The sequence below is a fragment of the Eurosta solidaginis genome, chromosome 3, assembly GCF_040869045.1.
Source record: "Eurosta solidaginis isolate ZX-2024a chromosome 3, ASM4086904v1, whole genome shotgun sequence".
In the NCBI taxonomy this organism is placed as follows: Eukaryota; Metazoa; Arthropoda; class Insecta; order Diptera; family Tephritidae; genus Eurosta; species Eurosta solidaginis.
In genome coordinates this window covers 85,393,156-85,420,598 of record NC_090321.1, presented here as the reverse complement: position 1 = coordinate 85,420,598, position 27,443 = coordinate 85,393,156, and the positions used below count along the sequence as shown (strand labels likewise).

At 32.9% G+C, this 27,443-nt stretch overlaps 1 protein-coding gene across 8 annotated transcripts in view; it reads left to right on the top strand.

Moving 5' to 3' along the window:
• Positions 1-26,550, top strand: part of AGO1 (protein argonaute-2) — a 292,733-nt gene extending 266,183 nt beyond the window's left edge. For all 8 annotated transcript variants that reach the window (XM_067772616.1, XM_067772615.1, XM_067772622.1 and 5 more), the window contains 4 exons: positions 3,644-3,983; positions 4,061-4,746; positions 4,816-4,985; positions 5,220-26,550. In XM_067772616.1, coding sequence (XP_067628717.1) covers positions 3,644-3,983; positions 4,061-4,746; positions 4,816-4,985; positions 5,220-5,358 — 1,335 coding nt within the window. In that variant the 3' untranslated portion in view covers positions 5,359-26,550. The remainder of the gene's footprint in view (positions 1-3,643; positions 3,984-4,060; positions 4,747-4,815; positions 4,986-5,219) is intronic.
• The last annotated feature ends 893 nt before the right edge of the window (positions 26,551-27,443 follow it).

Below are 27,443 nucleotides of genomic sequence, written 5' to 3'. Positions count from 1 at the left end.
ATGTGACAATTAACTCTCATTGCATACCATACGTCAAAAAACTAAAAATTCTTGGCATAATGTTTAGCAAAAACTACAAATGGAACAACCACTGCATATACCTAAAAAAGTCGCTCACAACTAGAATCAACCTAATTCGGTATCTAGCAGGTAGAAGCTTTACTCACATCAACACCCTAATATACTTAGTCAAAACTCTCGATTTGAGCAAAATAGACTACGGACTATTCCTATACGGAAACAGATCAAAAACTACCCTAAACATCATTAAACCACTATACCACCAAGCGGTTAGGAGCAGCATATACGCCTTCGTCACCACCCCTGTAAACAACATGCTAACCGAATCAGGGCTCCCATCACTAGAGGAAAGAATAGCGGAAAACAGGCTCAGACTTCTCTCAAAAATACTTTTCGAACAACAATCCATACTTGACAGCGATACAAAAAAAGCCATTGCATGTATAAACATCCCAAAAGTCCCATCGGCAATACTCAACATAAGTCACGAAAATCAAAACATCATAAATCACACCTACAAACAGTATATCAAAAAGCATCCACCATGGCTTTTTAACACAAAGTCATGCAACACAGAGCTTACAAAACACAAAAAAGACAACACCCCCAACACCGTATATGTACAACTATTCAAAGAAAAACTATCCCAATTTGAAACCCAACAATACGAAATTTTCTTCACAGATGCCTCAAAAGGAGAATACGAAATTGCCTACGCCATAGTAAACTCCAAAGGTCAAACGATATCACACCACATAATGCAACCCACCGCATCGATATTTACGGCCGAAGCCGCTGGGATTCTCGAAGCCCTTGAAATGGCTCAAAACTACAAGAAAAAAGCCGTAATATTCAGCGATAGTCTTTCAGTCATAGAAGCTGTAAAAAACAACACCAACACCAACTGGAACACAATAAACGCCATCCGAGACATTCTGCACCAGTCTCCCCAAACCAAGCTCTTCTGGATACCAGGACACGTAGGCATAACTGGGAACGAAAAAGCAGACACCGCAGCGAAGTCTGCCTGCAAAACCCCAACAATTACAAGCACCATCGTGGAGAGATTGGACTTCTTGAGATTCAGTCTTAAACAACACCAAGCCAAACTTAACGAACAGAGGGCACTCATTCAACATTACCATTATTTTACCATAAACCCTAATAAAACACCAGCAATATATCCCACTAAATTAGAAAAGAATAAAATCGTCACATTTTCACGCCTACGCCTCGGCCACACAAACGCAAAACACTCACACCTGCTTAACACACAAAACACCGGCAACTGTCTACACTGCAACACTCGCCTCACTGTCAGCCACCTACTACTGGAATGTCCAATCTACCAAAACCACCGATCTTCCAACCTAAATAATCAAAACCCCATCAACCTACTGAAATCTCCAACTACGGAAAACATCAACACTGTCTACAACTACATCCAGGCCATCAACACAAAAATATAACCCTTTTTTACTTTACCGACACAGCCAATAGCCCTGGCAGCTAGCGCTGTAATTCAATTAAATTTTATAATTTATTATAAATTTAATTTAAAAAAATAAATAAATAAATAGTCCCAATTAAATGCAAAGGCCAAATTTTTTCTTTTATAGTTGCAAACAGCGGATAAAGTTCGTTCTGATTTTTATTATTATTTTTTATACTCAGTTGAGCAGAGCTCACAGAGTATATTAACTTTGATTGGATAACGGTTGGTTGTACAGGTATAAAGGAATCGAGATAGATATAGACTTCCACATATCAAAATCACCAAATTTGATTGAGCCATGTCCGTTCGTCCGTCAAGCCGTTAACACGATAACTTGAGTAAATTTGGAGGTTTCTTTATGAAATTTGGTATGTAGGTTCCTGGGTACTCAACTCAGATCGCTATTTAAAATGAACGATATCGGACTATAACCACGCCCACTTTTTCGATATCGAAAAACCGAAAAAATGCGATAATTCATTGCCAAAGACGGATAAAGCGATGAAACTTGGTAGGGTAGTTGACCTTATGACGCAGAATAGAAAATTAGTAAAATTTTGGACAATGGGCGTGGCAACGCCCACTTTTAAAAGAAGGTAATTTAAAAGTTTTGCAATCTGTAATTTGGCAGTCGTTGAAGATATCATGATGAAATTTGGCAGGAACGTTACGCCTATTACTATATATGTGCTAAATAAAACGTAGCAAAATCGGATGAAGAACACGCCCACTTTTTAAAAAAAAATTTTAAAAGTCAAATTTTAACAAAAAATTTAATACCTTTACTGTATATATGTAAGTAAATTATGTCAACATTCAATTCCAGTAATGATATGGTGAAACAAAATACAAAAATAAAAGAAAAATGGGCGTGGCTCTCCCTTTTTCATTTAGTTTGTCTAGAATACTTTTAATGCCATAAGTCGAACAAAACTTTACCAATCCTTCTGAAATTTGGTAGGGGCATGGATTCTATGACGGTAACTGTTTTCTGTGAAAATGGGCGAAATCGGTTGAAGCCACGCCCAGTTTTTATACACAGTCGACCGTCTGTACTTCCGCTCGGCCTTTAACACGATAACTTGAGCAAAAACCGATATATCTTTACTAAACTTAGTCCACGTACTTTTCTGAACTCACTTTATCTTGGTATAAAAAATGGCCGAAATCCAACTATAACCAGGCCCACTTTTTCGATGAAAGTTTTTCTTCTTTTTCTAGCTTACGAAAGACGTTTTTCAGAATTTTTAAAAAATTTTTCATCCAACTCAAAAAAGGTTATGAATTTAAAAAAAAAACACCGTTTTTGTTTTCAAAATGCTATAAATTTTTCAAAAATTTACCGTTTGGGATCTTTTTTTTTTAATTTGTTTTTAGATGTACTTTTCGGAAAACAAAAAAACTTGTTAAAGTTTTTTTTTTGTAATTTTTCAGTTTTTCGAGATTTTTCGAGATTTTTCGAATTTCGCCAGTTTTCATTCCATTCAATCAATTCTGCAATCATCCCCACCAATTCCGGAGTGGGCCGATTTTTTTTTTTTTTTATTTAATTGAAAAAATACTTAAAATTTTTTTGTATTTTTTCCGAAAAGTACATTTAAAAACAAATTTAAAAAACAAAAAAAGATCCCAAACGGTCGATTTTTGAAAAAGTTATAGCATTTTGAAAAAAACACCGTTCTTTTTTTTTAAATTCATAACTTATTTTGAGTTGGAAACCGGTGTTTTTTTTTCAAAATGCTATAACTTTTTCAAAAATTGACCGTTTAGGATCTTTGTTTTTTTAAAAAACGGTCAATTTTTGAAAAAGTTATAGAATTTTGAAAACAAAAACGGTGTTTTTTTTCAAATTCATACTTTTTTTGAGTTGGATGAAAAAATTTGAAAAACTTCTGAAAAACGTCTTTCGTAAGCTAGAAAAAGAACAAAAACTTTCAGCCAATTCTAAAGGGGTCGGGTTCAAAATTGGTCGAAATGGGATGGAATACCCCATATATTTTTGGTTAAAAGATCCCCACGAAAATTATTGAAGAATTGGGGGCTCAACTCATCGTTCATCTATTACGTTTATTACTTAAAGATATTAGTTCTAAATAGATTATCAAGAGCAATCTTTTTTTACAACAGCAACTTTTCCCACCTCAAAACAAAGTCAGTTTGGCTTCGCCCAATCAAGGTGTCTGGGATATGCGTGGCAAACAATTTTTCACCGGAGTAGAAATTCGTGTCTGGGCCATTGCTTGCTTTGCACCGCAAAGAACTGTACGTGAAGATGCTTTGAGAAACTTTACTCAACAATTACAAAAAATTTCTAACGATGCTGGAATGCCTATAATTGGACAACCGTGCTTTTGTAAATACGCCACTGGTCCAGATCAAGTGGAACCTATGTTTAGATATTTGAAGAACTCATTTAATGCACTGCAATTAGTCGTAGTTGTGCTACCAGGAAAAACTCCTGTCTATGGTAAGTTCACACATACATATGTACATGAATAACTATTTTCATGTGCAAATTATTTTATAAATTTTTTAAATTAATAGCTGAGGTAAAACGCGTTGGCGACACTGTTTTGGGAATGGCAACACAATGTGTACAAGCAAAAAATGTCAATAAGACGTCCCCACAAACATTGTCGAATCTTTGCTTGAAGATTAATGTGAAATTAGGTGGCATCAATTCGATATTGGTACCTTCAATCCGTCCGAAGGTCTTCAATGAGCCCGTAATATTCTTGGGTGCTGATGTAACTCATCCTCCAGCTGGTGATAATAAGAAACCTTCGATTGCAGCTGTTGTTGGATCAATGGATGCACATCCATCACGTTATGCAGCTACAGTACGTGTACAACAACATCGTCAAGAGATTATACAGGAGTTGAGTAATATGGTCCGTGAGTTGTTGATTATGTTTTACAAATCTACTGGCGGTTATAAGCCTCATCGCATTATTTTGTATCGTGATGGCGTATCAGAAGGGCAATTTCCACACGTGTTACAACACGAACTTACAGCTATACGTGAAGCATGCATTAAGTTGGAAGCAGAGTATCGTCCTGGCATTACATTTATTGTTGTTCAAAAGAGGCATCATACACGTCTATTTTGTGCTGAGAAAAAGGAACAGAGCGGAAAATCTGGTAACATACCAGCTGGCACAACGGTCGATGTTGGTATAACACATCCAACAGAGTTTGATTTTTACCTTTGCAGTCATCAAGGAATACAAGTAATATTTATTCAAATTTTGTGATAAATGCTTCTAGTAATTTTGCCGTCTTTTCGCTTTCTTGTATAGGGTACAAGCCGACCTTCACATTATCATGTTCTATGGGATGACAACCACTTTGATTCCGATGAACTACAATGTTTAACATATCAATTATGTCATACGTATGTGAGATGTACTCGTTCCGTGTCCATACCGGCGCCAGCTTATTACGCGCATCTCGTAGCGTTTAGAGCCAGGTATGATTCATTTATAACAAAAAACTAAAAGATAAGCAAAAATAGTGTAAAATTATATTTTGCAACAATATTCTGGATCGCAGTGACTAACAATTGTGCAGTTAAGTTCTCATTCAAACATTACAATTGTCAAGCACTGCGAGCCAAGTTACGGGTGTTTATGGTTTATGTAAAAAAAACTTTTATTCAAAATTTAAGGCTAATCGTTGCAATTCTTTACACCTTTGATTACAGATACCATCTAGTAGAAAAAGAACACGATTCGGGCGAAGGATCTCATCAAAGCGGATGCTCAGAGGACCGTACGCCTGGTGCAATGGCGCGCGCAATAACAGTTCATGCAGACACAAAGAAAGTTATGTACTTTGCTTAAAGCGACTGTAAGACGTACTTCTTTTGGATTGAGCAGTTATAGAATTGATTAGTATTGTGTTGCTTGAAATGTTGGACCCTACCATCACCTAGCATAAATCACAAAACCAAAACATTATAGAAATAGCAAACTAAAACAAAATGAAAACAGTGCACACCAAATATAAAATTTTATATACATGGCGAAAAGCTATATTTGGTCGGTTTGAAACTCAATTTAACTATTATATGTAGTAGGAATAAACCAATTGTGGTTTTTAACGTATGTACATATGTACAAACAAATACAATCCTTGTCTAAGCTATAAAGTTACATTCTACGATCGAGTTTTAACATCTTCCAATTTTGTTTAATCATTTATCGATTTTACTGAAATATTTCCATAGATATTTCCATTAAAAGTAATGCTACATAAATGAAAAGAGTTTTAAGAATCGTTTTTCATTTATGCATAAAAGAATATTTAATGATAAAATTTACATACTATAAGTAGACACAGAATAAATATGTCAATACCTTTGCATGGTAATTTAACTTTATAGAGCTCAAATACACCCCGAAAGAATACATATACATGTATACTAAATTAAAAATTGTAAATTATTTTAGAATTTTGTTATGCCACAACCAGCTCTCAATAGCTTGAAAATGTATTAATCTCATACATATGTCCATAATGTTCAAACAAATTTTATTTTATTTATTTGTCATATATGTAGGTAGAATACCCATTCTTTTACAAGGAATATATTTTGCATAAAACTCTATTCCATATTTCGTGAATTTTGAATATATGCATATTTTTTATAGCTTTAAAATATCTCATAACAAAATACAGATTACTGAAGTATGTACAAAAAACTCGCGGATGTGTGTGCATACATAAAGTGATGGAAAAAGTAATAGCGACAAATTGCTGCCAAATATTTAATCAATTATATCAGTAGTATTTCAATATTTTTCTTGGCATTGTGCACCCTATAAAAACAGTTAAAGGTGGTTCTTTTGCAATAAATTGTATTCCGCCAGTTAGTCTTATTTGCAAAAAACTGAACGATTCCAAACTTGGCTTGAAAAAATAAATAGGGACAAAACGTGTTTTTAAAAATTGGGGCTCTATAAATGGTGAAAAAGTTCGTTTTTGAACTTTCTTATAACGTACTAAACGCATGTTAACCAAATTAATATTGTGATATGGGTTATTGAGTCATAAAATATAATTAAATAAGTCGAATTAAATACTGCACAAAAACAGGAAAAGAATTTAGTAATAAATCTAAGAAAAAAATATCATTAGATGACTAATGGTGTTTTATTTTATGGAAAAAATGTTACCCTCATTTCCACTCTTACGCCCCGATTCTAGTGTGGTAACAACATTCTTCACCACGGTAACGATATCATGTGGCAACTTTTACACCCGTTTGGTATTCTTCCCGCGAAAGTAGCTGGATAATTTTTTACCCACAAAAGTAGGTGGTTACTTCGAAATAACCACACAACAGCTATTGTTTAGAAAAAGGCAAAACTGAAAAGTAAAGAATTGTTAGCGCAAATAAGTAAAAATAGTAAAAAAGTTTGGCCCTTGCTATACATATTTGTTTACATTATGTACTTTCACAGAATAAATTACAATATACCTATTTAGAAACTTATCATGCATAATATGCATATACACATCGTCCCGTTTATTCGTTAACCTCGTATCTGCAAGTGAAACATTTTCGGTAAAGCGAACACGGTTGCCACACCATGTTTTCATTTGAGACCAAAATTCATCGAAAAAAAGGACCAAATTTTTGTTTTATTTTATTAGTTCCATATAAAATTTTACTAAATATAGTGAAGATTTTAATTCAAGCTGAACAAACAAATATATGTGCATGCAACCAAAAATGGTACTATATTTTGACATAGGACAAGTCTTTGTCTGTCACCAACCAAACGTTGTGAACCTAGTTTTGGTCACAAAGCTCTTGGTAATAGCATTATGTTGTTGACTGCAATGAAATAAAATGTATAGTGCAATTAGGTTTTAGTAAAAAACGGTTCAAAATTTGCGTTATGGTGTTGCCGAACTATGTATGTGGAAAACTCAGTAAATCATAAATGAAACTAAGCAATTTTGTTAGTGCTATTTTTATAGTTGCTTACTTTTTCCCTTAACGTTTAAACTTCATATCAGATCCTAGATTCAGTAAGTGTGAGTTTTAATCCCAGGCCTCCGTGTTTCTGCTAGCACCTACGGGAATAATTTTATACAAAACATTTCTTCCGAAATCAATCAAATCTCTTTTGCATTTCCTTCCTTCTGTCTTCGAGTTAAAATATTTCTTGTGCGAAGGTACTTAGTTTTCAATTACCTTGCGTGGCTTAACACCACAATAGTCCTAGAATTCCTTGAACTCATTGAGCTGGGTGAGAAAGATTTAAATATCAAATTTCCAAACGAGAAGTAATGCATCGAATTCCTTTGTATAAGTTTTGAAAGTGTTAGGCTCACGACAGAGTGCTCGCTATAAGCTATGCTAGGCGAGAAGCAATTTTTATTTTCATATATTTTACATAGTGTTGTATAGCCGATCGAAATATCTAGCCGTTATTAATATTATTATAAAACAAGAGTTTTTTTGATTAGGCGGTTATTTCATCAACAATTAACGACAATGTGTTTGCTAACACTTTTCTTTTTAATGCCTGGAATAAATTATATCCTAGGTGAAATGTTATTGTTCTGGTACATTTTATGGACTGATCAATTTTTTATGGTGAGAGTTCCATTGAAGTAAATTCAAAATTATATGGGGGCTAACGAAATTGTGGCGAATTTTTGGGCAATATTCTGAATTTTTACCTGAGTGAAAAAGGAAGAAACGTAACAATCGTGGCTACTGCCTAAAAAGAACCAAAATTGACGATAAGGGACCAGCGGACCAAGACCATTTTTGGTCCAAATGGACCAAAGTGGCAACCGTGAAAGCGAAGAAAACTACCTTTCAAATTTCTCCACACACTGGTGACTTTTTCGGTGATGACAGCGATACCACCAGGGCCAGAATCGCGTATAAAAGAACTGGTAACGATATTCGGTTACATAATGTTCTGGGTACAATTTTACCGGTAACGCTCAGAATCGGGGCGTTAGGCACACTTGCAGAACGGCAAGTTAACTTTTAACCTACTTAACTTAGAGTTAACCTGGCATGAGGGGTTAAACTCATACATTTTTGACACATTTTTTAAACTAACTCTTAAGCTAAAAAAAAAATAGCTTGCCGCTCTGCAAGTGTGCCGTAAATTCATACTTTTTAACTGGGTCAACTGGAGCTATGCAAAATGATTCTATCTGTAGGTAATGAGACCCCTTTTCTTATCTATTGGAACATATTTTTTGAAAGGAACATATAAACTCACGAAAGAGCTGAGAAAAACCAACATGGCGACATTATTTTCAGAAAAGAAAACGCCATTAGATAGCAGATAGGGAGACCTGTTTCAAAAAGGCTGTGGTAACTGCCCGCTCAAAGCGAAAAAAAACCAAACATACGAAGTAGATAACGGAAAATCTCTGCTTGCGATGAAAGGAATTTAATTCGCCTTAGCAAAGCTAACCCGTTTTTGTTCTCTAGAAAGACGAAAGCAGACTTGTAGCTAAATTGAACAAGCCAAACCATTATGTACAGTTTGGCGTACGCCAAACCCTCAGTCAGAAACCCTAGAATAGGACTTCTACTGGCCTTATAGATAAAAACCAACAAATTTGCATTAACCAGAATTAGAGCTGGGCGATAAGGATTATATGTGTAATCGATTGCAACTACGATTTTTTTTATTAAGGTTGCTGTAATCGTAGTCGTGTTTTAGTCGATTACAATAACTTCAATCGCAATTTTAAAACCATTACAGTAATCATAATTGCAGGCAGCAATGGTTAATTTAACTAACGTTAACTATAGTTTTAAAAGGCAGGTTTTTTAATAACAAATTTTTCTGTAATACATTAACTAATAAAGAATATAATACATTAAAGAATAAAGAATTAACAAGTTTCTATAATAACCTAGACAATTAAAATACTGATTTCTTCTAACAAATGTACTCTATCATTCGTTTATTTTATTTATTTACTATTTATTAAATATATTATTTATTGTAACCTTTTCTTAGCCATAGTCACTAGCTTTAAGTTTCAAGTTTAAATTGTTCCTATTTTATGCCTTTTACCGACCAGCACTGTAAAATAATTTTTGCCAAATTGTTGTGCTGGGATGAATTTCCTAATAAATACAAATACAAATACAAATACATTTTCCGGTAATTTAACGGTTAACGGCTGTTTCGTGACATATCCTTTGCTAAAAAAAACCGTCATTGAAGTTCAACACGCCCCTTACATCGTCAGCACCTGTTGGAAGGTTATTTTTGTTTGCTGGCTTAATTAAAAATCCACGTCGAGCTCTTTACGATTTTTTTTTGAAACACTAGTTTTGCTTAAGGCCAATGCTGAATATGGGTATCATATATAACATTGTCAATAGAGGCCTTTTTGACATATAACTATTTGTGGAAAAATCTCAACATTATTAATATTTGCTTATAGCGTTTTCTTTTCTGTAAAAAAATGTTGCCCTCATGTTGCACTCTTAAATTCTAACTTGTGATCTAGTCACCTGCCGCGATGCAAAATGGCTCTTATTCGTAGCTAATGAGACGCTTTTTCTTATTCGCTGGAAAATATTTTCTGAAAAGAACAAACAAACTCACAAGAGAGCTGGGAAAAACCAACAAGGCGACACTATTTTCAGAAAAGAAAACGCCATTAATTTGTTTGCATAATTGCTTATTTGAACGAAAACAAAATTGGTATCATTTGCATTGCCTAGCAACTCTGCAAATGAATTTATTTCAGTTAAATCTGCTTTAAAAGAGAATAATAGTAAATTGTATGTAAATCCAATAAAAGTAATACTAAGCCAGGATTACAGTAATCGTAAGTTTAAAAAACTTTAAATTACGTTTACGTAATCGTTAATCGCTGAAGCTGCGATTATGATTACAGTAATCGTAATTTCAAATTAGCTTGTTGTTGTTGTATTAACGATAAAGACACTCCGTGAAGGTTTTAGGGAGTGTTATCGATGTTGATGGTCTTTTGCCGGATATAGATCCGGTACGTTACGGTAACAAAGCACCATTAAAGTACTAGCCCGACCATCTCGGGAACGATTATTCAACTTTGCTAATTGAACGAATTTACCGAAATTATACCGAATCATCCCGAAATTACCCCAAAACCCTAGAAGAATCGCGAGGGAGCCCCTGGAATGGACCCTAATAGACCCCGGGAGGATCCGCAGGGTGTCCCAGAAATTACCCCCAAACGGCCCCCAAAAAACCCCGCGAATACTCCCCAAAATCATCTCAATATTACCCTAGGAAGCTTCAGAACTACACGCGAACGGGTTACGCATATGGGTATATTTTCAGGGCATCTCGATGGATTATTTTTTTTTTTTTGAATAACTGAATAAAAACTAAAATTTTATTGTTATTCCATATTTTGTAAATAATGAATAATAACTCAACTCTTTATACAAAATTTGCAAAAATAAGAATGGGCGTTTATCATCAATTAGTATATTTTGAATAACGAGAAAATGTTATTCATTATTCAAGAAATGCTTGAATAAAAAATACCAAAATACAAGTTTTCTTGAATAATGAATAAAAATTTATTTTTTATTTTTTCGTCAATGGTTATTCAAATTTGTTGATAACGCCCATCCCTGGCTCAAATCAAACTGAATTCCAGCGCCTCAACATCTGTCGCCTTTTATACTCTTTGACTTTAACATTCGCATCTTCTAGGCGCTTCCAGAATCTACTAGTCCATTAGCTCTCAAACATCTCAGCTGTAACTACAATTGCACAATTTTATAGTTTTTCTCATTGCATACTTATAGGAGTATCTCAGATATATGCATGTATTTGTGCATTGACTCTCCGCTGCTCGTATACGTACATGGTACATATATGTAGACGCAGTTATTGTTTCGTTTATGTAGATACATAATGATTGAATTATTGAGGTGCATTCACGTCACTGCTTAGCATAGGCTTAGAGACGATAGCATCGCTCAGTGCTGCTAACATTCGTTACAACACATTATAAGAGCTTTAAAAACGAATTTTCACCGTTTATGGGACAAAAATATTAACAAACAGTTTTTGTCGCTATTTATTTTTCCAAGCCAAATTTGGAATAGTTCAGGTTTTTGCAAAGAAGACAAACTGACGGAAAACAATTTATTGCAAAAGATCAACTTTTATTTTTATAGGGTGCACCATGCCGAGATAGATATTGAAGTACCGCTAATATTGGGCAACAATTTGTCCCTATTATTTTGTTCATCACTTTATGTATATTGGTTACTATGTAACAAATGTGTACATTTGGGTTATTAAAAAGGTTTCGGTTCGATATAAAGAAAAAATACTGATAAAATATAACTGCCCTGAAAGAATAATGATGTGCATATACTCTGAAAATAGATCGTTTGAAAATATATGTTTTAACACTGTATCCCTTTTTTTTTTTAAATCGCTATATTGAAGTGAATTAATTGTGTGATAGTTTGAATTCTTTCACAGAACCGGTATTTGCACTACAAATCCATATCGTCTACTTTTTTAAAGATGTTTTAGTTACAAATTGGAAAATTAATTTCTAACAGTTCAAAAACGACACTTTTTGCTTTATTCGGTTTCTAATAGATTCCTCACAATTAAGTGAAGAGGGATAAACTCATGGCAATGGAAACCTTACCACATCACTTTTTTACAATTGGCTCGATGTAACTTACAGCACACAGAACGTGTATGAGAGTAACCCATATTGAATTGACTGCGTAAAAACCTAACTCAATTTCCAATTTTTGTTCTGCGCGATATTTCGTTTGCTTATGCACATGCTATATATTGTCGCCACGCATGCTTACTTCGCTTAAGACAAAAAACTCGTTGGTTTTCGAGTGTTTTTATTGGGTTGCGCTGTTTGTCAGTATTTTTGATAATTATCGATAATATAAGAAATGGATTATAATATATAATATGAAAAAATTATTTTTATCACAAACGATTAATTTTTGTATATTTTGATAGCATGAAAATTGTAAACGATATTTTTTCGTTGTGAACGTTAAATACTGTTTTACTTTTTTTCTGGACAACGGGGCGTGTTACGAAGTAAAATCTTTTAGGAATATTTTAAAGTTATCGGATTTTTTATTCACCCTAATGTACAGGTTTTTTGAACTTTTTAAAACGTCATTAATTATACTGGCCACAAAAAAATATGTTCTGTGCGTTGGAACAGACCAGACCTGTTAAATAATGATTACTAATGGTAATGATTAGCCGTTACATTGATTATTTTCTTTAAACGCCATTTAATGATTGCTTACCATTATTTTCTATTCTTAATGATTACTTTTCAATTAACTAAAAATAATCAAAAAAATTTTGATTTTTTACGATTATTGAAAAAAAAATCAAAAGTAATCAAAAAAGGACTTTTTGATAATTTTTGATTTTTTCGATTATTTTTGATTTTCTTTTGATTTTTTTTATTACTTTTGATTATTTTTCCGCTTTGTTGAAAGAAAAATTCTTTTTTGTGGCATGCACGGAATAATTTCTACATACAAGTACATTTTAGGATGCAATATTAAATCGTAACCGCTTATCGAGGCCAATATATACATACAGGCAACATATAGGGCGAATGGTATATGAATGTTGATATAAACATATTCTCCGGTAAGTATATACACGTGCATAATTTGCTACACTCATTGTAAAATAATAAAAATATGGCTCACTATGCAAAACTTAAAATGTTATAGGAAATATCCTAGACGTAATCATAAGGAAATAAAAAGAAGTTTTGATCTAATGTACATGGACATATGTTAATAAAATTTATCTGGGATATATCAACCTTTGGGTAGACAACTGATTATGATGATGAATGACAACTTAGAGGATCGCTCCAGTTGGAAGTGAAGCTGTCAACAAAAGTAGTATTACTCATACATATTTTTTTGTCATAAAACAATACGCACTCCCCAGGTATTCATCGGAAACATAGACACGATAATTTGTAGGTATGCCTAGATAAGCGCTCACGGTACAACCTCCAGTGTACTTGTATGTACAAAACAATCAGTGCATAGCCATAACGTAATCGAAAATAGTGGATATATTAAGTTTGTATACAAAAAAAAATTGGCTTGACTTAAGGATGAACCGTAGAGGATTGTTATTATCTTATATAATGAGTGTAGCAAATTATGCACGTGTATATACTTACCGGAGAATATGTTTAGATCAACGCTCATATACCATTCGCCCTATATGTTGCATGTATGTATATATTCGCCTCGATAAGCGCTTACGATTTACTATTGCATCCTAAAATGTACTTGTATGTAGAAATTATTCCGTGCATGTAACAAACGAGGATTTTTTTTTCAACAAAGCATACAAAAATTTAAAAATAATCAAAAAAAAAAAAATTTAAAAAATCATGATTTTTTGATTTTTTTCTAATGGTAATCAATTAGTAATTGCTTTTTACGGAAAACAATTGAAATAATCATTGGTCATTAAAATAGGCATCTAATTAATTGATTACTAATGCTAATGCAAATTTAACAGGTCTGGACGAGACCCATATAGCTACATATATGTATGTATTTCGGAGCGCTGATTCCTAAAAATGTCATAAGTATAAAATGCGGTTATCAAAATTAAACTAAAAATTTTCCATTCAAGTAAGGTTGTGCTAAGTATGTTTTTAATGTTGAACCACTGTTATGCGAAGCCAAAAGTAAACCTATAAAAAATTTATCTGAGCTCGAATCGAAATACATAAACATTTCTATTCAAAACCGCTAATTACACTCGAAACTCTTTATCGCTACAACAACAACTATAAATATCCTTAATTCACTTGGAAAAAATTAAGTTTGACTTTGATTGCAATTATCTCAAGATGTTGAGGGTGTGTGGCAAATCCAACTACAGACCACCTTTTTTTTTTTGTGTTCCGGTGTTATAGTTCTGATCATCTTCACATTTTGTATTGATCAAACGCGCTCACAAATATTTAAAAGACTCAAATCCGCGAACGTGTGTCAATATTTTTAGCCTTCTGTTAACATCTCAGTATATTTTTTTTTTAATATATATTATTTTTCTTTTAAATTAGTTTGTGAAATGCAATTATATTTTGTGATTAGAATAATTGAGAAAGATATTGATTATGTTGAAGCAAAAACGTTTAACAACTGTTTTATCTTTGCACCGACACAATGTTATCGTCTTCGCATTAGTACCTTCCCTGTGTAGTGGTTTAATAAGACACACACACTCAAACTTACACTTTAGCTAATGGAAAAAGCAACTCAAAAATATCAACTCTACAATATTGTCTCTTACTTTTAAGAAATGAATTTTAAGTTAGCTAAGAATAAATATATTGGTTTGATGAGCTTGAGGCCTTAAAGTAAATAAAACGCGTTTATTTTCCTTTTTCAAAAATATTTAATTGGTCGATATTTCGACTTCAACCTGAACTCATCATCAGGAACGCAATGATGTGCTTGATCGACGAGTCCTGATGATGACTTCAGATTGAAGTCGAAATATCGACCAATTAAATATTTTTGAAAAAGGAAAATAAACGTGATTTATTTACTTTACGGCCTCTAGCTCATCAAACCAATATATTTAATCATATCAAATAAGGCCAACAAAATATAGAAATGTTAGCTAAGAATAAATAGTGTTTAAGCATGTGGAATGGGCATATTTTCAGTAAGAGTTCACGATTTGTATTTCTAACAACCTCTATATGCATATGTACGTGTGTATAAAAAAGACAAATAGTCGATATTTGCAAGAAAAAATAAGCAAAAATAAGAGAAGAAAATATAAACTATTGAACTTGAACTAAAGAAATATATTTTACCTAGGTCGAGCAAAAAGTGTAATAGCGTTTTCCTTTCTGGCAGAATTGTTACGCTTTTTGTACGTCTCGCAAGGGTTGTAAATATATTTTGTTCTATTCTAAAAAGCAGGTAACGCCTTTACGGGGTATTTCGTTCTTTTGTGAAAATTGTTGCCTGTTCGCAACGCAAAAGCGTTACACTTTTACCCTGCATAAAATGGCGGTGTGGCAGTGCAACTCTGATCGTGACAATTTATTTTCGTAACTTCACAAATTATTAGCGAAGAAAATTTAAATGAAGAAAATAATTGTTAATGAATTTTTATTATCATTGACAGCGCGTTTGTGAAAATCAGCTAATACACGTGGTAGCCATTTATGTTCTTTGCATGCACTATTAATGTTGAAAATTTTCTGGGGTAGAAGTAACTCTATTAAGGCTTTACCCTTTACTTAGGCAACAATTTATTTCAGAAAAGAAAACGCTATAAGGTTTTTGAAGATACTACTACAACTTGGCTGAAGACCTCTAATATAATGTATGTGCATATATACACAAAGTAATAATTAAAATTAAGCTTAGGTTATATTCGCAAATTATACGACATATCGTTGTTAAGAGAAATCACTCACGTAAATGCCGGAATGCAAAAAAGTGAGTGCCAAAACGAAAGAAAATTAAGTGAAAATTAATTTTTTCCGCTATAGAATCCAAGTAAAAGCACCAAAATGAGGCTGCGTAATTACACTAGTAGATCCTTACATACACATAACTTTGTGCTACATGTCATTCTGTGTCAATACAGTTAGTGGGTTGAATCGACCGGTTTCAGTTTGGATAAATTTTGACAAAGCAATTTTTAAATAATATAACCAATCTTCATAAAGAAAATAGTAATTTGGTGTGATAAACAAATCATCAAGAAGATAGAGTGCGATTTTCTATTTCAGTTTTATGTATTCTATTGCTGCTGTCAAAGCAAAATTATTGATTATTAAAGATGTACTATTTTCAAAAATATTTTCTATTTTTACTGTTCCGAAATTTATTACTTCGACTGCTGAGTGGGAATTCTTTCTGGCTAAATAAAAAGTTATCATACAATTGGACAAAAGAAATAATCAAATAAGAATACTTTTGATGATCAAAACTGAAAAGCATTTCTCCATCACTTTTTGGAATCATTTTTGAAGTCCTTTGATGATTAAATTTTAATTTTTCATAAAAACCAACAAAAAGAATAATCAAATATGCTTACCTTTGATGATCAAAAACTGAATATAGTTTTTCAATCACATTTTGGAATTATATTTGAATCAAATGTGTTTAGGTGATCAAAAACTTATAATTATTTTTAATTCAGATTTATGAATCTTTTCTTAGTATATTTGTTGACTGAATAATGAATTTTATACTTGTTAAAATTTTACTTTTCATTAAAAATCTTATTTTTTCACATACACACATTTTTTCAATCATGAAGTTGTTCAGAAAAAATATGTACATATTTATATAAAAATTGTATTATCAAGATATTCTTCAAGACAATATAACGCAAATGCTGCTCGACCGAAGATTTCCCCAACCATTTCTCCACCTTCGGCTTCCCAAAAAATACATAATAGTTGGACAATACAAAGGTTGTGAGCTATTTGAACCCCAGGTAAGTGAAACTCTCGTGATATATGTACCTGGATTTTGTCTTCAACATCCCGTACCGTATCGTATTTTAATATATTGACGATCATAGCTGATGTTGGATGTTATAGTCGCAGGTGTATATCGGTCAAGTTTGTTTGCGAGTGACCTGTGGTTCAAACAGCTCACTTCCGCATGCTTTTTTCCCTTGATGAAATAAATAATAATCATTATGTGGTATCTTATTTTGAATGAGATATGAAGAATAAATGCATCATAGTCGCATTCAGAAATGATTCAAAAATTTCAACCAATACGATTGAAATATGTTCACGAATATGATCAGAAAATTACTGAAAAGCAGTCAAATATTACTCTAAAACAATAAAAGCTCAATTTTACAATGATATCAAATATGAATAAAAAGCGTTCCGAAATAGGAATCATAAATGATTATTCAAGAATAATCACATTTAAGGTAAATTTTTCTCCCGACGATACATTAATTTCGATCAGAAAATGCTTTTGAATTTGAACGTTTTTAGTCATCTTGGGGTATGATATTCAAATATTTTTTGATCAAAATTTTCAAAAAATGCTGGCTGGGAAGCGAACAAATTGACTGGCTAACTTTAAAAATTAATAAAATTGTAATGTGTCCAATAAAGTCGTGTACATTTTCTTAACATTAAAACTCCAAACACCAAAGGATATATTTTAAGTTTTTTAAGTTTTAAAATATATGTCATATCGATATTTTTGCAAAACCGCTTATCGAAAAAGTGCAAAACCACCAAAATACCACCTGGTGGCAAACTTGAGATTGTTTAGCCCCGAGCTCAATTTATCTGGCTCCATTGGAAAAAATTATGGATTTTATATTTGCATATTAATTTTGTAATAAAAAAGTTGACATTTCATTCTGTGGAATTTTGACAAAACAACTTATTTCAAATCTGACAACTTTTCAGGAGCGCTAAATATGTGATTTGAATAAAACTGAAAGATATTTAAGGCAAAGTATAGAGCAGATATAATAAAAGGAAATTTGCCCCACATTTTAAAATGTATTTCTTAATTTTTAATGCAGTACTTTTCTTTAAAATGCATTTAGAATTATATATGTTGTTATGTCAAAATTTAAACTTATACTTATTTCAATTAAGTTGTTTTGTCAAAACTATTTTCTACATAAAATAGATAAAAATTTCCACCTATTTTAAAATAGGTTGTTTTGTAAGACTTAGCCAAGCAAACAAGTGTGAAATAAGGTGAAACGTAAAAAACACGTAGTGTATTTTTATGGAAATCCAATAACTTTTATGATTAGTTACATATGCATTTATTTAAAATGTTAAATTTTATTATTATTATTAAAATCTCGTTATTCATTCTTCAATTTCATCAATATCTCAGTCTATTTCCACTTCGCAATCGCCTTCAGCTTTTAAATTTTTGTAGTAACAGTGAAACTCTGTTTTTATAAAAGGTAACACATCCAACAAGTCTTTCTTCTTGCTGGAAGAAATAGCCAGGGGTCCTGCGTAGCAATTATTTAACGAAAAATCCAAATTTTTTCATCGTCTTTGATTAATATTTAACTCCTTGAAACTTTCATTACAGTCAATGGAATTTTTATAATGCAATACGCCTTGTGTAGACTTTTTATACCGCAACCAGCGTATCTTTTTCCATTCGAATTTCTCACCTGTGGGAAAACGTAATTTAAAAGTGAATAAATGAAGTATATATTTATACATATCATCAAAAGTTTAAAATGCTGCCTCCGGGTTTGAAAACTTCTCTTTATGACTATTTCAAAAAGAAATTTTTGCAGAGTACTGGTTATTCCATTTTTTAAATCCATTTTTAACAACTTGTGAACCCGGGGAAAATATTTTCTACTATAACTTATGATAATATTATAATGCTTAACAGATTTGTAAAAGTAAAACGACTTCGCATAGTTTTACAGATATTATCGAACTCTGAATGTATTATCAATTTATCTTGGCTGCAAGTTCGAAACCGATAAATCTAAGAAAAACATTTAATAACGCCCTATCTCAGAATTTTTCTATAAATCCCATATTTTAGTGGATAATGTTTTGAGTTTATGCTGAAAAAAATAAGGTGTTATTAAAAAATACTGGCATAGGGCGCTAAGAAAATCCTAATAAGGTTCTTCAAAGATATACAGATATAGTATAGTAGATTACTGAGATAAGGCCTTCTCGAAACGCCACCAGACCTAAAATGATTTTTCACTCAGACTTTGATAAAATAAAGTAAGTGTGTACCTGAGCTATTTGTTGTTTTGCAATTAAAGTTATTTTTTAACAAACCGGAAAAATCAAAGAAGTCGTTTTGTTTTAGTTCGTGAACGATATACTTTTTGTTCGCAGCTGCGATAAGGTTTGCCCAATCATGTGGATGTTGGATAGATCCTGAAGAATTTTTTTCTTTTTTTCGATTTGGGCATGTACTGTGTCACATTCCATATGGGTGTGACCAAATACAAGAAATATGTGGTCAATAGTTTCAATAGTTGTGCTTTTTAAAACCATTTGGAACATTGCACAGATATTGGCATTGCGATTTTGCCCAGGGCATGAGTCACTATATAAAATAATGTGTTTGACCATCGGAGGTACCGTTGAAAGGCATTTAAAAATACACGACCCTATATCATTTGATCCCCTCTTTGCGATTGTCTCAGTCCAAATGAAACAATGGGCTTTGTTTGTAGATCCCTCATGCATTGTGAAATTATATGTCCATAACGGACGCTTGTAAAAACATTGGTGCATTTATATGTGGAGTCGGCAAACATTGTTGTAAATCCATTGAAAACATCATGACAGTTTTGTCGGCTACAGAAAGTTGGTTATCGGCTTTCTTACAGCTTACGCAAAGTCTGCTTGGTCGTGATGCTCTTTTTGTAGTGACTTAAGACTAGATTTTTCTTCGGCGTCCAAAGAATTCTGTATTTGCAACATAAGTGTGTGCAAGTGTTGCACAAATCAAGCTGCGGCTTTTTGAATTTGATATTCAAAGAACGAAAAACTTCACAATATTTCGATTTTGAAACTGGATCATCAAATTTTTCCGCATACAGATTGTATAATTTCGTAATATTGAGATCACTTTGGAAGTACAACATGTTGGTGTGTCTACGGCTATAATGACTTTGATATTTTGGTATGCTGCTTATGTGCTCCAAAACTTCATTATGCTTTTCAATTGAGAGTTTGTGTGATGGAGCATGTTTTCCGCGGCGATCTCCCTTAATAAGTCCACCACACTCCAGCTGAACTTTGTATTTGTTTACTGTTTTGATCATTTGTTCGGTTTCCCCAAATATTTTTAAGAAACACATTTTACATACCCGATGTCTTGCGGAACTGATCTCAAAGTGATACAAATAGTTATATTTGCGATCTCGAGGATTTGCTGATTTTCGAAAATTTTCAGAATTTTTCGCCTCAACTTCAATTAATAATCCCCCAAACAACAATAATTTTTAAAAAGGGTTTTCTGCTGGTCAAAGTTTAGTTTTAAGTGACAGTTCCTGCGGCATTTTTTTAACCTTTCAATTTGTTTAGCTGGAATTTTTTTATTTTTATTAGTATAGTACCCTTTACCCAAACTTTTGTTTTGCTTATTAAGTTTTTTCATTTCCTTCATTCTTGGTGGTTCTTGGTGGAGAATCATTTTCTTCGGGTAGATCCCAATTAGTACTATAACTTGCGACTACTGATCTGTCTTCGATATTCTCCGAAGTAGAATTCAAATTCGACAGAGCAGATGGTATGTAACCCGAGTAAAGAAAATCTGTCTCATAAAAAATATCTTCATTATCACAAGATTCTGTACTTCTGTTTCACTGTTTTCGTATTTTGTTGTTCCACGTTATATGAATTTAGTATATCAATAACACCAGTATGAAAAATGTCATTGTCTCATTAGGTAGTGGCTCTAGCACTAATCCATCATCATGAAAATATGGTTTTGACACACTTGGTTCTGATAAATGAACTAGATTTGTATTTGTAGACACTTTCCTAGTCATATCTGCCATCTGACGTCCCCTTTGCATATTTAGTTTTAATGGTTTTATTGTAACCGAAATTACTTATTTTTGAATTTTTTTCAATACAGCACTTGGCAAAAGCACTTATTTATAGATACAAAATATATTGAACACTCTTTTCACTTTTACAAAAGCACGTATTTCAAAATAAGACGTCTTGTTTTTTCAAAATTACCCCGATACTAATTTCACAAAACAAACTATTTCAATATAAGTTGCCAAAAAAATTAAATGTAATTTGACATAACAATTTATTTGGATTTTTATTTTAATGGCCGCCTTAAATCGAAATAAGTTGTTATAGAAAAGTTGTTTTCAACGACGCAGTTTGGAAAAAAATTAGGTAAGTTGATTTTTCGGATACTGTAACTTTCTAACTAAACATCATAGAAATAAACCAGTAAGACCAATATATGCATACCAATGGACAAAATTACATGCAATTAATATCTAAAATATTTATCTTGAGATAAGTTGTTTTGTCAAAACTCCACAGAATTTATTGCAATTAAACTCTTTGAGTTAAATTAAGAGCTTTAAGGGGAAAAGAGCATTTTTAATATATAAACTAACTATTCAAACATATTTATTGGTCGATAGGCGGCAGCTTTGTAAAGGCATCGACGACTAGCATATTTTTGTTTTCGGCATGCTTTTAAGTAATCTCCAAAAAAAATCTCGCCAAGAATACAACCAATATAATACATACGTACACACATTAGAACGCTTCACCAAAGAAGTTGGTTTTATTTCTATTGGCATAGACCGTGGTGTGATGGTAGCGTGCTCCGCCACCACACCGTATGCCCTGGGTTCACACCCCGGGCAAAGCAACATCAAAATTTTAGAAATAAGGTTTTTCAATTAGAAGAACATTTTTCTAAGAGAGGTCGCCCTCGGCAGTGTTTGGCAAGTGCTCCGGGTGTATTTCTGCCATGAAAAGCTCTCAGTGAAAACTCATCTGCCTTGCAGATAGTCGGCTTAAAACATGTAGGTCCCGTCCGGCCAATTTGTAGGGAAAATCAAGAGGAGCACGACGCAAATTGGAAGAGAAGCTCGGCCTTAGATCTCTTCGGAGGTTATCCCTTTCTTTTTATATAAAATATCAAAGTCCACAATAGTCCTGTTTTTCAGTGCGACTTTAAACTACATAAAAGTTATGTTGATTTTGCTGGTTCGTGAGGACGTTACATTGACTGAATGTTGCCATAGTATTACCAGAAGTTTGCTCAACCAAAATGCGCAGCCCTATCAGAAACCAGGACCTATGTTATTACAGGAACGTCTACGGTACAGGCTTCGAGTGCTGACTAAGTATGACCAGAATATAATAGAAGACATGTGGTGTATAATACAAGGATTCATCCTGTTCTCTTCTTTCTTTTCTCAGGACATTCTTTAATATAAACATAACAGGTCATTGAGGACGATGTTCCAAAGGCATGACTTTTAAGACCGCAGGAACGAATTGCTTGCCAAACCATTATCTTTTTCGCGAATTTACATATGTACAGTTTTATACTTGTCTTTTTGACATTACATTCCCTCGCTTAATGTCACGTGAAACTTTTAGCCAGGCAGCTGATTGCATACCAGTTTCACATAAGTTATTTTCACTAAAGTTTTCTGCTTTTGAGTTCTTCCTTTAAAATTTTTATGCTCATTGTTCTTTTGTATCGCTTACACTACACTACACTACATACTGTTGTTCTTAATAATTTCAATGTTTTTCGTGATTTTTTAAGCCGCCAAATAGGACTCCATATAAATTCGTTCAGAATTAATTAAAGATTTTCGTTCCATCGCCAGTTTTAACTGAATTCTGAAACATGCGTACTACTTTAGAGACAAAATTGATGCAGATATAATCATTGGATACTCTTTTACCAACCATTCATACTACATTATTATCTAACAAAAACCAGTTGGCTAAATTCTAAGCAAATATAGCGTAAACCTAAAAATGTGGTACATTTTCAGAACGTCCGAACAGTAACTTTACAACGATTTTCGTCCATAACAAGAAGACTTTTCTCATCCAATCTTGACAGGTTTTAACGTAAAACATTATCGACTTAAATTTAAGTATATAGAAATAGTTATTGGAAATGTCTGATCGCAAAACATCTTTATTATGTCGCCAAGACAGGGGAAGTATTTTTCCATTAATACCTTAAATGTGTTAATCGGTCAAGCTTCCTTAAACCTATCTTCCAAATACTGCCTCGAAATATCCATTATTTTTATTTTAAATCATACAATTCTTTGAAAACTACTTTTATTTGCACAATAAATGTTAAGATATGGAGATATAATGGTTCCAAAATAATAAATATTTTTCATCTGGAGGGCTGAGTGGAATTACAGTCTATTTCGGCTATTTCAGAACTCGAATGAAGCGTTTTTGAAACAAGGTTTCATATAGGACGTGGCATAAAACTATGCGGTAACGCCTTCTTCAAACCTATTCTGAAATAGTGTGCAAGCAGTCGCTTGGTCCCACATCAGGCGAATCACGAAATTCTTAAATCTTAAAATAAAGTTCCGATGGGAAAAACAATTAGTTTTTTTAAACCTCTCCTATCGTACTGTAATCAAAGTAGAAGGTATAGTTTTCAAATATTTTTAAAGAAAAATTCATATTCTCAAACTCAGTGGCGCAGTTCGGAGAGGATGTCAAGGAGGGGATGACAATATTATTTTCGAGCAAAATTAAAATTAAAAAAAAAAAACAGTGCTAATTTTCAAAACTTTAATAAAAATTCGAAGGACAAAAATAGTCTTGATATCTATGTTATAGCTCTCTTGTAGTACATTCACGTCGTCATAGGAAAATAAATCCTGCAGTCTGTATTTTCTTTCGTGGGGAAATAATGCCCGCGGGCATTACATCCATCTATTACTCGTAGACGTCAATTCCGCGGAAATTATTTAATTGTAATAAAACTACGCACCTCCTTAAAGAATATGACAAATTTTTAGTCAATGGCACTGAATGGCTGGATCTTCATAGTATCACATGTCCACAGCTAGGGAGTATGGAAACATACCGTTGACACCAACTGCCAAATGAAATAACTATTGTGACGTAGTTTGGGAGATTACGATTATTTTGCACCTTCTGCTAAAATCGAATCGCTGAACTGTCAAATAAATAACTCCAATATTCAGTATTGCAAAATGGTCTTTATTTAGACTACTTTGGGTGTAGTACTTTATAATAACAATTACATTTCACTAATAGCGTGTTTAAATCAAATTTTTTACTGATTCCTCAGCTTGCGCTGCTTTTATACTCTCGGTTGTCTCGTTCACCCATTTCTCCTAATTTCATGCGTTCTAGAACAGTTGTATCTCATGCTTGATTATTTAGCTATATACATGTATATCTGTAGTTTATGCTTTTCTTCTAGCCATATGCGTGTGTATGTGAAATAATCTCTGCTTCAAGCTGCTGGTTATGTGTTTGGAATATTGTTCGTTGCCTTGTACATAAATGTGGTTGCTTGCGTTAATGTGTACAAGTACATAAGTGTTCTTTTTGTTGTAAGGAAGAAACTCTTTAAATTTTTTTCGCACTTCATTATAATATTAAGAGGAAAAAATTTATTCATAACACTTAAAATGTCAAAGAACGGTCGGACAGCCGATTAAACACGTTGAGCGAATGTAGCGGAAAGAAATTTAAGCTTATTAATTTGACGTAAAACCCCAACCGTTGATTGGATCAAAAATACTCCAAAGGTGCGTTCAGAAAATTATAACTATACGATTTATCAACATTTTTGTTCGCTGAAAGCGCCCAACATCGCTGAAAATTATGTGTTGGTGGCTCTTTTATACTCTTTTTGACTGATGTAGATATCTATGAAATAAATAAATATTTATTACTTGACATATTGTAACACAGCAGATACATAACAAGACTGCTTACTACTGAAGATGCCAGTTATTTAAGGTTAGCCATAATTTGTTTGACTTATAAAATACCCTTGGAAAGGAACCCGTAGGTGAAGTATTTTTTGGCGGATTTATCACTGCTTTCGTTCTACAAAAAAGTCTCTACAATGCTTTTTTTCATAAATAACTTGGTTAGGCGCTATTCGCCATTTCATAGAGACAAAGGCATCGAGTCCCTAGAATCCAGGGCCTCGAGCCATTTTGCGATCCCGAAATCCCGGGATTACATTTCAAAAATCTCAGTATTTCGGGACTTCTTCGGGATTTCATTATACATTTATATTTTTTAAGTTTCAATTTCAAATCACAGGAAGTCCTTTTTTCCTGGTAAAGTACAGACATTTCTCCAATAAAGGTATTGCTAAACTTCTCATATTTGTACATAATTATTTTTGAACCCAAATGCAAAGGTAACAGTCTCTGGGTGATCCCGAAAGGTCCCGGGATTATCGTATTTAAATCCGGGGATTTCAAAATATCTTCGGCACTCGATGCCTTAATAGGGACACGCTATAGTTTTTGGTGCACATTGAATTTTTTCACTTTCTCTATAATTATCCTCCAGATTCTATTCAAACTTCTGAGTGCTCTAATGTATGTACAAATGTATGTATATGGGAATGTTGCATTGCAATTACAAGCTACAAATTATGATATTTTAACAAAAAAATCACTCATGCAAATATATAGGAAATACACCTTTAGGCATATAGTTTTTAATTATAATATATTAAGTTTTATTTGTAAAAAGGAAAAATAATTTAAGCGTAAACGATAAAAGAAATAAAGTGAGTACGAATTGGACAATTATGAAGGAACACCTTGCAATAAAATTTATTTTTATATTTTTCGATGACACAGCTTAAAGTTAACATTACGTTATTTATTCTCTCTCTCACACACATACATTTTTTCAATTAGTTTAAACATTTTATTTGAGCAAATCTTAGCAAAACTACCAAAAGAAAATGTATATGTATTAAGAACTTGAAAGAAAAAAATATACTTACATAATAAAAATCAACAACAAACAAAGTTGTTCCGAAAAAAAATAATCTTACCAATTTTAAAGAAATTTTCCCGCGAAAATTTTGCTCAACATCATATTAAAATGCTTGAGGATTTCCAAAACAAAACCTTAAAGCTGGGTTCATTAACAAATGAACAAACAAAGAAATTTATAATGTGTAATCAAAAAGAAATAGAAAAATAATTAAGCATTATCTTCTGTTTAAAAATTAGTATTTATAATTAGCGAAATCAAATTTCCTACGAACCGCAATGGTTACGTATGAATGTATTTCAATGTCAATGGCGATGATTGATTTAATTTTTTTCTAAACAAGGGATTAATTATAAATTAAAAAAAATACGTACACATACATACGTATGTATGTAAAAACAATATACATATTTTATGTGGAAACTTATTGTAATTACTTAAAAGCATTCAAAATATATTAAACACTTACATGAATATCATAAAAATGCGTTTATATGAGCCTAACTTGTTTTGAGAATCTACGATGCTCCGCCTACCACACCGATGATCCTGGGTTCACACCCCGGGAAAAGCAACATCAAAATTTTAGAAACCAGTTTTTTCAATCAGAAGAAAATTTGTCTAAGCTGGTCGACCCTCAGCAGTGTTTGGCAAGCATTCCGAGTGTATTTCTGCCAGGAAAAGCTTCTCAGTGAAAACTCATCTGCCTTGCAGATGCCGTTCGGAGTCGGCATTAAACAAGTGGGTCCCGTTCCGTCAATTTGTTAGGAAAAACTTAGAAGGAGCACGACGCAAATTGGAAGAGAAGCTCGGTCTAAAATCTGTTATGAGATTATCGCGCCTTACATTTATTTATTTAAACCCATGATGCAATTACAAGGTTTTGTTGGGGGCAAAGCTGAATGCAGCTGATTTGATTGCCACCGATCCAAAATTGGCTTTCCAAAGAGGTAAAGAGCTTTGGGATTACCTATGTAAGGATGAGCCAGAAAAGCAAGCACGCCCTGTGAGTTTGGAACATTATAGTCATCTTGATGGTCGAATCGAAGCGAAAACAGTTACAGTCTCTAGCACCCCATCAATTACTTCATCGTCAACGACAGAACGACGAAGCCGTGAATCGCAGGACAGTAATGTTCCGCATATAGATGGTGTCTACTGAGAAATATATGCCCCTATTACGGTTTACAGCTCAACTGAGTTGGGTTGTAATTAAAACAACTCAACTTTAAGACAACTTAATTCAGTTGAAGTTGAATTGACCACATGAAAATTTGAACCAAAATAATATGACAGAACTGAAAATTTTCATTTTTGTTTTCGGATTCTAAAAACGGAGGTCGAAACGTGTCTTTTGATACCAATTTTGAAAGTTTTT